We start from the raw sequence: 12,192 nt of genomic DNA, 5'->3' as shown, positions 1-12,192 counted from the left end.
ACAACACTGACAAATATGACCTGACTACAACTAGCTGGAAGGCTACTTCTGCTGCTTCCAGCCTTGCAATGTTACCTGAATATTACAGATATTATCAGATATTTTATTATTTACAGCACAGGACCTTTTGTATTTACACCTGTAAGCACTTCTGAAACTAGGCTACAAACTACAATCCGTCTGTACTGATTCTTTTGTGAAAATCATTGCATAGGCTCAGAATGTGCAATCCACAAATGTGTTAAAAATGTAAAGCTGTATCACACAGAGAAGACAGCATATGGGACATTCCAGGATTTTGGTACATTTCCTGTCCCACCACTTAAATTTCAAATGTACGTATCCAAAATATCTAAATGACTATTTTTTGGTGAAAAATGTACTTGTTATAAGACAAACTGTAAAATATTTTGGAAAAATAAGCTCCTTAGATATTATTCAAAAGACCGAATACCTTTGGACCACCTCAAAAAATGGCCATTTTCTCTTGTCTCACACACTGGGTGACCAAATCCTTTGGCAAATTTAACAATTAAAATAAGCTCTAAATAAATGACTTCCTCTTGTATATTGTTGATATGCATCTCCTTTACTTATGAAAACAACTTCTTTGGTCTGCATTGTTTTGCATGTTACAGTTTTTATGCTATTAAGTTGTGTCCCACAACATGCGCGCAACCCTGTTACCATAAGGAATTTTACCTGTCAGAGAAAGAGTTAAAATATTTGTCTACTGGCACAAAGGAAGTGACATCACAAGGACATTTTCTGCCCACATGGCAAGACCAAGAGTAAGTGCTCTAACAATGTTTTTTTCAAATATGTTTGTCCAAGTTGTGTGTGTCACTCAGTGAACGCAACCCTGTTACTCATATTGTAAGACTAATAATGAGTAGAGTCAAATTTTTCTTTATATACTTATATAACCATGTTTGTCTTTGATCTTGTATACATAGCTAAATTGTACAGTCTGTTCCTGGGGTAAAACCACAACTTAGCCTAGATTTGCAACCCTGTTACTCGCAACCCTGTTACTGTAAGTTACCAAATATATTGCATAATCTAATAAAAAAAACTGCTTTGATACATGAGCTTGACGAATCAAACTTTTTTATAGTCTGTTACCTGTATTTAATAAATATATGACTAAAAATGATCAAATTGAAGATCAAATTTTCAGAAGTGACCACCCCTGAAATCTACCAAAATCTTGGGATATCCCTTATGTCAACACCATCCAGAAACACCTCGTCTTCTCTGGGCAAAAGCTAATGTTTTAAAATGGACTGAGGCAAAATGAAAAACTGTTCTGTGATCAGATTAAACAAAATTTGAACTCTTTTGTAATGGTGTCTATATGCTTTGGGCCTTTTTGTGTATTTTATGTAACGTATCTGTGTTAAAGTTTATACACAATAAAAGCAATGTGGCAATAGCTGGCACATTGCTTATTGTTACTTTTTCAGTATTGACACGTTTCCTATCCTGGAATCTCCACTGTTAGGACACTAACAGTATTTTGATTGTACACATGATGTACATGATGTATCCCTGCAAATAGAGAATCATGCATGAGTATAAAAAGGCAAGTTAAATTATGAAGCTGTACACTTTTAACAGGCTACATAAAATAAAATAAAAACATTTTTGGCAAACATCTCAGCTATTTCTGCACATGTCTGTGTTCTAGTTTTCAGCCTCGGCTTAGAATAAGGGTCTTACTCTTGCTACTCATTGCAACATCACCAAATCTGAGATCTTTCGTAAAAAGTAAACATTGCATAAATCAGTTAATTCCATTTGGAGGCCAAACAAACAGAGCATTATAAATAACAGCTGCAGTGACTAGTGCTGAAAGCTTGCTGGACCCTTTCACCCTACTGAATCTCTTAACCATGGAACGGGAAATCAAGATTTGTTCCAAGATGATTTTCACCACTTTGCTCTTCCTGGCACTGTCGGGTAAGATCTGTATGATGTTTCAGAAAAAAGATTTGCTCAATTTAAACCGTGTATAAATCTAAGAAGACTTCAGAGGCATAAAGAAAGTCAGAGAGGCTGAGTTAGGAGGACAAATCAGCTCTGCTAACAGAATGCAGACACTGAAGATATTGTTTAGGCTGTAAAAATGCTGTAAATTTTTGTCAATCCATGTGAGAGACCAGTTGTATGATCTGGGTTTGCACATGTTTATACAACGAGGTATGTGATTACTAAAACCAACACTGCAATTTGACAACTAATGTCTGATTGCTCTGATAACAGAGAACATTAAATAAACATTGTTTATTTAGATTTTGATGAATAACCTTTATAAAACACTCCCTCAATGGCTTTAGTTAGAGTTAAAAATCATCAAACATTCAATAAATAATTATTTAAAGACTTTAAATGGCTTTTATGCATCACACAACTTTTAGACAATAACACAGTACTACTAGGTATAAAGCTCTGGAAAAAAATGAGAGACCACATCAGTTTCTGAATTTAGCTATTTATAGGTATATGTTTGAGTAAAATGAACATTGTGGTTTTATACTATAAAATACGGACAACATTTCTCCCAAATTCCCAAAGTCATTTAGAGCATTTGTTTGCAGAAAATGAGAAATGACTAAAATAACAAAAAAAAAAAAAGATCAAGAGCTTTCAGACCTCAAATAATGCAAAACAAAAAACACAGTTTTTATGCATCTTGGTATGTTCTCCTCCACCAGTCTTACACACTGCTTTTGGATAACTTTATGCCACTCCTGGTGCAAAGATTCAAGCAGTTCAGCTTGATTTGATGGCTTGTGATCATCCATCTTCCTTTTAATTAGATACCAGAGGTTTTCACTTTGGTAAAATTAAATAAACGTATCATTTTTTCCAGAACTGTATATGTACATATACATATTTAATGTAAGTGAAGTTGAATACACACAATGCAAATAAAAGTATAATCAATGTTGAATATACCTAAAATTGATGTATAAAAAAACAGTTCTGACATTGCAGATAAACCTTGTTTCAAGGTGTTTGACATGGAATAATGAACTCTGATTCTACACATTTTTGCTGTCTGGGTGTCCATTTTAAAATGTAGACTAGACACTTATGAATACATATCACATGCAATAATTTCTCAAGCGGCCATAATTATCATTTTCTCTGACTTTATTGACTTTCTTTTGTCATAAGGAATGGGAAACCCGAGCCTTATCAGCAAGAGTCACAAAGGAGACAATCCCCTGCTGCAGTATGTCCTCAATAACTCTTTAAGGGAACATCCAGTGCTGACCAAACTACGGCTGGTATGAGGAGTCATCTGTCACAAGATAAAAATCACATTTTAACACATTTCTTTCTTACATATTCAATAAAAATATGTATATTATTTAGGATAACAGCACAACATAGGATCTGTTCTACATGTGTGTTAGATATTACAGACACTAGGGGTCAGCAGAGCTTCATCTGTAAAAAAAAAAAAAAAAAAAGTATCAAACCAAAGCTTGCTGTCATGCTGCCAAGTAAATTAGCTTTGACAAAAAAAAACGCTTGGTCACCTGTTCTAAGTTTTTTTTTTACTATATTTTAATTTTTTAGAGAACTATGGAAGATCCCAGGAAAGGCATGATGGTGGCAGCAGAACAAGCTCAGCTAATGGCCAATTTACTGAAGTTAATTAAAGGAAACAAAACCATAGAAATAGGTAAGGACATTCTGCTTTGTTTATTAGATTACAGTCTATGAACACCTTTATGGTCTTTTTAATCTGCTGAACATATGGTTCCATTATTATGCTATTAATTAAAATTTAAGAACTGTTTTAAATGATTAAAACCATTTGGTTTACCATATCTCACTGAGTCCCACATGGTACAATGTTTGGGCCCTCTGACATTAGACTCTAGGAAGCTAGGATGAATTAAGGGTGTTTGAGAGATAAGGACAAATAATATAAAGAAATAAGAAATAAAACTTTATTATTACGAGAATGGATCATTCGTTTGGTCATTTTGTGCCAGTAAAAGCAACAAAAACAGTCACAATCACCCTTAATTTATCCTACATTGATAGAAAACAAACTCAACTCCTAGATGGTGATTTATAATGTCCATGTCCTGACCTTCAACCTCACTTCAGCCTGAACGACTTTCAAATCACAAGCTTCGCTTGTCTGACTAACAAATCAGTTTGTGAATATTTAACAAGCTGAGCTTTACAATACTTGATTATAAAAATGAAAGTAACCTGAGTACAGGTAAACAAAGCTTGTCAATGGGCTAAAATAAAATAACTTTCTAAGAGCGGTCAGAGCATGTGTGAAACACAGAATCAGGATTATTGCAGAAATAGCAGAGTGGAAGATCAGAAGGATTAAAGCTAGGCACAAAATCATTGGTGGGGGGCTCTGAGTGTTTCAGGAGGTCACCAGTTCGAATCCTGATTATGTAGCTTGCCTTTGGCTACCGGAGCCCCGAGAGAGCACAATTGGCCTTGCTCTCTCTGGGTGGGTAGATGGCGCTCTCCCCTCATCACATCAAAGAGTGATGTCCGCAGCACGAGGCTTCTGTGAGCTGATGTTTTTCTCAGAACGCACTCTGATGCTTCTTGGCAATGCTGCATTTGCAGCAGTTTGAAAAAAGAGGTGGGGCTGATTGGGGTATCACTAGTGATAGAGGGAGTTCTAATGAGGGGGTTGGATATTTGGCCGTGTAAATTAGGGAGAAAAAGGGGAAAATCATTGGTGGGAGAAACACAATAAAGAATCCAATGTAGCCCCCTAGTAGCCTCTACATAGGCTGCACAACTTTAGGAACAGTGAGTGATGGTGTCTATTTCACTCCTTGAAATGAAAGGTCTTTATACTGCACTGATACAGCACAAATTTACCAGCTGTTGAGAACGGAATCCTCTGTAATCTCCCAATAGAGAGAACCTGTCCATCACTGTTCTCCCACAATTCTCAGCCTCAGGAACACGTAGGTTAACAATTAAATATGGAAGGGAAAATTGGGACAAAAGCTCCATCCAGAGCATGATTCACAAAAGCTATGAGTCTTAGCCTTAAAGAGTCTTCAAATGTATTGATCAGTAAGTAGGGGTGTGCCATATTGTATCATATACAATAATATTCTCAAAATTTGTAAAAAAAAAAATGTCTGCTCTTTATAGGCATGCATGCACTATATAATCTGCACTTTAGAATTTTGGTACAAACTTTTGTCACATTATTAATTATTAACTTATACAAAATCAGAATTTCAAAATAGACATAATTTTTACAGAGTTTTTGTTTTTACTGAATGTTAAAAAATGTTCTTTTTTTAAAGAATTACAGTCAACAGTTTTTTAATTATTTCAGAATTACTGTCACTTTTATGTAAGTCCTATGGAGCCCCTAAGGTGCCATCATGTTTAAAAAAAAATAATGAGTGACTATGACTTATTAAGGTGTGGGAATGAGATCCTAAGGTGTGGCCACAATTTACTAAGTTGTGTAAATGAGAATATAATGTGTGGAAACAAGATAATGAAGGCATATGAACAACATAATTAAGGCATTTTTTATAATTTGTTGCAGTAGTATGTGCTTAAAATTATTTTAAAAAACAATTCAGTACTTTGTCATATTCTCATAATACTGTTATCACAAAAATACCCTTAAATATTGTGTTATTGTTTTAGGGCCATATTGCCTGCTCCTACTGATGAGCCAACCAGCTGATCTTTCAGCAAACTGAATAAAAGTCATTTGTTCTGTTACAGATTCATCTGATTGCTAATTTTCATCTCTTTCCAGCCTGGGGCTTGGCTTATGAAACTGATGTTAATTATGACAGTAATGTAGTCATGGAAGTTATAAATGTGTAAAAGAGTGAAGAAAGGAAATGTGTGTGCTTAAATACAGGGTCTAAGACAGGGGTGTCAAACTCATTTTGGCCGAGGGCCACATTGGCATATTGGCTGTCCTCCGAGGGCCAGATGTAACTTATAAATGTAATAAAATGTAACCAAATGTAATATATGTAAATGAATGTAATTACTCCTTAATGTTAAATAACTCTCAATATATTATTTATTCAATCAAATATTACAGTTGCATGGAAAAAATGTTTGCTTGTTGCTCTATTAACATAAATCCTTTTAATTTGTCATGTCATGAAATCCAAAAACTCCATCAATCAAGAACCAAACTATTCAAGTGAATAGAAATGACATCAAGTTATATTAACTTTGAAATTATTAACTGAAATAAGGCTTAATAAATATAAAATCAAAAATTGTGAGCTGTTAAGAACATAGCATTTCCTCAGATTTAGCAGTTCCTCATCCAACCACTAGTGGGAGCTGCAGCAGCAGCACCACAAGTCCGCAGTCTTTACTGAGTCAGAGCTACAGCCCAGCCACGGGCTACAGGGCTCAGCTCAGCCAGTCTGGAGCGTTTTTACAATTTTTAAGTTCTTCTGTGTATGAAATAAAGATTTTTGTAACCGAATAATACAGCTCTCTACAGTTCATCTTTCAGCCCAATCAGCTAACAGCAGCCGTTTAGAGCATGAGTCACTGCTGGGATTACATTATAAACAGGTCAGTTATCGCGCTGCTAACCTCAGGATGTTTATAACTACGGAGTTTAGTGGACACACCACGGCTGCAAGTAGGGCTGTCCCTAACGATTATTTTTTAAACGATTATTCTAACGATTATTTTTTTCGATTAGTCGACTAATCTATTTATTGAGAAACATATTTAAATAATTATTATTTTACGTTTTAAAGCAAACGATAAAATACTATATTTATATATAATAACAACAACAGCAACACAAGCCTACTAAACCAAACCCCACACTTATAATCACTTACATGTACAACACGTTTAGATCTATAACGCTAAAAATGGATAAGCTCCCATACACCACAACCGTGTGTTGCACTGTTTTCTGTGACCGCTAGATTTTGTGACCACTGGCAAGTAGTTCTCAGCAGACCGGTGCACTGGCCGATTTGAAACGTGTTCGTTTCTAATGTTTACCCCGACTGGCCAAAACGGTTCAGTTTAGGGCTGAGGGTAAGGTGTAGGTATAGAAAGCTTCCGTTTTGCCAATGAACGCTCATAACCGTGAGCACTGGTCACAAAATTCCGACGGTGACAGAAAACGGTGTAACACCGCAGCGCTAAAATAACTTAAGGCAGCTAGCTTAGCTAAACACCTGAACTTATGAATAATGCTACTGTTTCTGGAAACTGTGAAATGCCATGCACAAATATAAACCAAAAATGTATAATTTCTGCCTGTGGCAGGTTTAAAACCTTTGGTAGACAGCCTTAAGTCTTTTTAAGGACACACGCGGAGACCCTGATGTAAACGGTAACTTACTGTGTGACCCTGTTGACATAGTGCTCCTGGATGTTTGCGCTTCAAGTGCTCCTTTTGCACATATGGCAGAGGACCACATTGTTGCCCTTTTGCGTGAAATGCTCCCAAACTTTAGATGCCCGCTGGCGTTTTTTTGTAGCTGTTTTCACTACCGCAGTTCTACAGCGGGGGTGTTGTGCCGATTCTGTCCGCGAAGCGGGAGTCAGATTCAGCAGAGAGTCTCTCTCTCTCTCTGTGTCTCTCTCTCTCTCTCTCTCTCTGTGTGTGTGTCTCTCTCTCTCTCTCTCTCGCACGTGAACTCCTCCGCGTTTGACTTGCAGAACTGTGTTTAGCTGTTCTTAAAAATCATTTTAATTAAATAATAGTTCTATGCTTCTATGTTACCGTGTTAATTAACATATTTACGACGCGCCGACGCACGTTATGCAAATCGATGTATTTTCGTAATCGATGACGTCGATTATGTCGACGCGTCGCCCCAGCCCTAGCTGCAAGGTTAGACTGTTGAAGGCTACTGAAGACTATTAAAGGCTATTGGAGGTTATTGAAAGGGTTATTGAGGGCAGAAATCAGTAAAGGCTGGTTAGATAAGTGATTCACGTCCTCGTACTTTGCTGCGGTGAAACTGCGACTAGCGCTGTCACAGTGATGTTTATTAACGTCATTAAAACAGATTTTGTCAGTTATTGTCTTATAAATATTTACACAGAACTTATATCTCTCCTAAAAAGCGTTTATTTTGGTCAGTAACACTCTTCGTAACACAAAAGGCATACCGGTCTTTCGCCTTGAAGCACAGCCGTCCGTCTGCATCAGCTTCTCTTTTTCTGGACATTATGGGATAAACATTTGTATGTCTCAATTCCACCCGCGAAGTTACACCTTCCCTCCGGCAGGGTTTCCACATCAATGACTACACTGCCGTGTAGTGGCAGTAAGCCGTAACTTTGCGGGTAATACAATCGACAAGCATTGTGGGAAATGTATTTTTTGGTCAAAGAACGCTTCTGACTTATTTATTATAGACACTAAGATCTTACAAGCTCTCGCGGGCCACATAAAAAGACGTGGCGGGCCACATTTGGCCCGCGGGCCTTGTGTTTGACACATGTGGTCTAAGAGGTTAAGTCACATTCATTCTCATTCTGATATTCTGGTTTTCCCTCTCAGGCATGTACACGGGATACAACACTCTGAGCATGGCTCTGTCTGTTCCTGAAGATGGTAAAGTGGTGGCATGTGAAATAGAGGAGAAATATATCAATATTTCCAAACCATTCTTTGCAGAGGTCAGTGGGTGTGCACCACATTTCACTGTTCACTGAGTTTACTGTATTGATCAGTGTGTCGTTAATAAATTGCTTCTTGGAGTTTTCAAAGCACATAAAAGCCTTGCTCCTTCAAGGATCTCTATCAGAAAGATTTGTTTCAAATAGGCAACAGCTGACAACTCAGCTTTGGATAAAACGTCGCAGCCTTCCTGACAGAAGTATTTCACCGGCTCACGCTCTATTAAAAGAGAAGTGCAGAGTAGGAATTTACCTTTGAACCCACTGACTCCCACCAGTCCCTCAGAGAATAGGGCAGACGGCGTAAAGCCTAATAACCTGGTCATTCAAAAGAAGCAGAGACGTCTATCAGAGAGGAGAGAGTGCTGATTGAAGACAATGCTGGTGTTAACTTGGGTGTCAGTGTCTATAAAACTTGCAGAGCGAAGCTTTGCTGTGCTTTGCTTTATCTGTGCTTTCTGAATCCCAAGGGCAGAACAGATAGACAGTTTTTGCAACCACACAGTAACACAGTTCAATCTCAAATGCAGACAAAAAAAAGCATAACAAAGCAGCAGCTTCAGTGTGAGGTGGTGAGGAATAAAGACTGATTTTGTGTTTGTTATCTTCAGGCTGGGGTGGAGAATAAAGTTAATATTCGCCAGCAACCTGCACTCACAACTTTGGGTAATTTAAAACCATTTTCTATTATTGTCTTACACAGTATTTTTTCACTCTACATCATTTAACCTGTGAGATGATGCACTTTTTTACAGACGAACTCCTTCAAGCTGGTGAAGCTGGAACATATGACTTTGTGTTCATCGATGCTGACAAGAAAAACAATGAAAATTACTACGAAAAATCTCTCCAGCTTCTTCGGAAGGGAGGCATAGTAGCTATTGATAATGTAAGTATGATGAATACATATATCTTCATCTATTAATTTAGCACTTATTCACGTTCATTTACTAACAGTTCTTCATATCCAGCATATTGTGAATATTGTAAATACTATAAGTCCAAAAGCTCTGCATAAAAGTATAAAAGTGGGGAGGGAGGGAGAATGCCCTCACTGACCTGCTGCTCCTCTGCTCCTCAGGTCCTTTGGGGAGGGAGAGTCATCAACCCCGAAGAGAGCGACACCACCTCCCAGAGCATCGACGAACTGAACAAGAAAATACACAAAGATAAACGAGTCGATCTGAGCATGCTCCCTGTCGGAGACGGCCTTACCCTGGCTATTAAATTATAATTCCTCACTATACATTCAAACAGAACAGAGAAAAACATGACTATGACAGTAAAATAATCGATTAATGAATATTTAGGTCGCACTGTCATTTACATACTTGTTCAATAAAAGATTACATGTCACTCAATAACAAATTGCAGTTTAAGAAATAATTTCTTGAGAAAGTAAATGATGGGTCAGTAACAGTATTACATGCTATTTGTTGGTTATTTGAATAGTTGGTTTAAGTTTCATGCAAACACTCTGTACAAAAAACTATGTAAGAAAACGGTATTATAGAGTAGCTAGGAAAATTAACCTGTGAAGTTAACCATTGTAAATTACATTTTATACAGTTCTCTTTGGTGTGGGTGTGACTTTATGAAACTCAACTATTAATTTAGCTCTCCAAACCATCATTGACCATCAGTAAATTTTGCAATTCATTTGGAAATCAAGAGTGGACAAGCACACAGTCCAAGCTGCTTGAGGTCTAGCGTAAAGTTTCCACAATCAGTGATGGTTTGGAGAGATAGTCATCTGCTGGTGTTGGTCCACTCTGTTACATTAAGTCCAAAGTCAGTGCAGTGTTTTCCCTGAAAATCTTACAGCACTGACAACTTTTATGGAGATGTGGATTTAGTTTTCCAGCAGGACTTGGCGCACTGCCCACACTGCCGAAAGTACCAATTGGTCTTATATAATATTCAAATTTTCTCAGATACTGACTTTTGGGTTTTTATTAGCTGTAATCCATAATCATCAATAATAAAATAAATAAATGCTTCAAATAGATCACTCTGTATGAGTTTCACATTTTAAACTAAATTACTGGAAAAAAAAAACTTTTGAATGATATTCTATAGCTATTTAAACATGTCCAAAAAGTTCCTGTCTACCCTGACTTCCTGGGATAGCCCCACCTATTTAAGAGAAAAAAAAAACTTTGACATCAGTGAAATTAGTTTGTCTTAATTTTTAAGTGACTAAAGAAACATGCTGCATGTTTCCAAATATTTCTCATATCTCCATGCCTTATATTTTCATTCCCACTGTTTACAGAAATCACAGTTATTAAAATAAGTTTAGAAAATTAAAAATTATCTTTGACACAGAAAAAGCTCACAATAAACAATTAAAAAATTGCAGCTAAATTTATTGAATTCCAATTTTTTTTTAATTGTTCAACCCGTCATTGCCCACCCTGTTGTGCCCTGTTGTGCAACATGCCATCAGGACGCATGTATGAGAGTAAATCAAAAGTGAAAATAAAAAGCTGGGAAAATATAATTTCTGTGTAGTCTGAAGTCTTAAAGAAGATGAATAGTTCAAAGGATTCAAAAGTAATTTTTGAGGGCCAAAAGGCAGAGTTTTCTGATAATGACCCAAATACTGAATGGACAACTTTTCAAAAATGCCCCTTCTTTACATCTTATTGCAGGTTACCACGTTTGCAGTGAGAATCATGTCAACTAAATGTCGGGTGACCAGACGTCCTCTTTTTCCCGGACGTCCAAAAAATGTCATGGGGGGAATTTCAAAATCGTCCGGGATTTTGTTTGACAAACACATCTCAAACATAATACATGTACAGTGCATTGTGATAAGAATTGCCACTCCATTCCATTCCACTCCATTCCAGGTTTCTCTGTATCGCAAATTAGTCACGCCCTTCTCCTCAAATCTATCTATTTTGCATTGTCTGTGTGTAAAGAAAGCATGGGCTTGCCAGTCTACCCCCGAGTGTTTACAAGCGAAAGCACATGTGTGTAGGTGAAGAGAGAAGCAGGCTTGTGACGGAGAAACCGAGGGACAGACTGAGCAGAAATGTGTAGCAGGTAGTAACGTTAGTAAAGTTAGGATTACACAGGGACTTTGAGGTGATGGAGGTAACGTTAGCTCCATTACATGAAAATGATGAGCAACGGCAGTGTAAAAGTAATATTAGTAAAAGGTATGGCCACACTGAATAAGAGTAAAACAGTGTCAAATGCTTTTAAGACATAATGAATTCATAAAGCAGCCCTGTTTGTAGCCTGATACACACCTTTAACCTGACAAATTAGAATTCAGCTGTCAGAAACCCTAATCTGGTCACCCTAACAAAAGGGCCTATATTATTACTCAGTTCTCACAAGAACTGTGGATCCTGGGCTAATTCAGACTTCATTGTTCAGATGCATTTCCCACCTGTGAGAGTTTCTGATTTGTGTCAGATGAAATGAAACTTTAAATCAGCCCTGAACTTTCCTTTCCTGATCTCAGATTACAAAATAGCACGCACTGGGTTCACCAGTTATAATGCAATCTCCCAGTGA

At 37.1% G+C, this 12,192-nt stretch overlaps 1 protein-coding gene across 1 annotated transcript; it reads left to right on the top strand.

Moving 5' to 3' along the window:
- The first annotated feature begins 1,832 nt into the window (after window positions 1–1,832).
- Window positions 1,833–10,029, top strand: comtd1 (catechol-O-methyltransferase domain containing 1). The gene is made up of 7 exons (XM_007240293.4): window positions 1,833–1,962; window positions 3,184–3,296; window positions 3,592–3,697; window positions 8,543–8,661; window positions 9,273–9,327; window positions 9,417–9,550; window positions 9,743–10,029. Exons 1-7 carry the CDS (start codon window positions 1,896–1,898, stop codon window positions 9,893–9,895), a joined length of 747 nt encoding a protein of 248 aa, XP_007240355.2. The 5' UTR covers window positions 1,833–1,895; the 3' UTR covers window positions 9,896–10,029.
- The last annotated feature ends 2,163 nt before the right edge of the window (window positions 10,030–12,192 follow it).

The sequence above is a fragment of the Astyanax mexicanus genome, chromosome 7, assembly GCF_023375975.1.
Source record: "Astyanax mexicanus isolate ESR-SI-001 chromosome 7, AstMex3_surface, whole genome shotgun sequence".
Classification (NCBI taxonomy): Eukaryota; Metazoa; Chordata; class Actinopteri; order Characiformes; family Acestrorhamphidae; genus Astyanax; species Astyanax mexicanus.
Note: the sequence above shows the minus strand (reverse complement) of the source record. Positions and strands in the feature narration are given on the sequence as shown.

Excerpts from the sequence above, each read along its gene's own strand:
- comtd1 (XM_007240293.4), top strand. The coding sequence starts at position 1,896 with ATGGAACGGGAAATCAAGATTTGTTCCAAGATGATTTTCACCACTTTG. Across the intron at positions 9,328-9,416 it reads ACCTGCACTCACAACTTTGG|ACGAACTCCTTCAAGCTGGT; the intron begins GTAATTTAAAAC and ends ACTTTTTTACAG. Across the intron at positions 9,551-9,742 it reads GCATAGTAGCTATTGATAAT|GTCCTTTGGGGAGGGAGAGT; the intron begins GTAAGTATGATG and ends TCTGCTCCTCAG.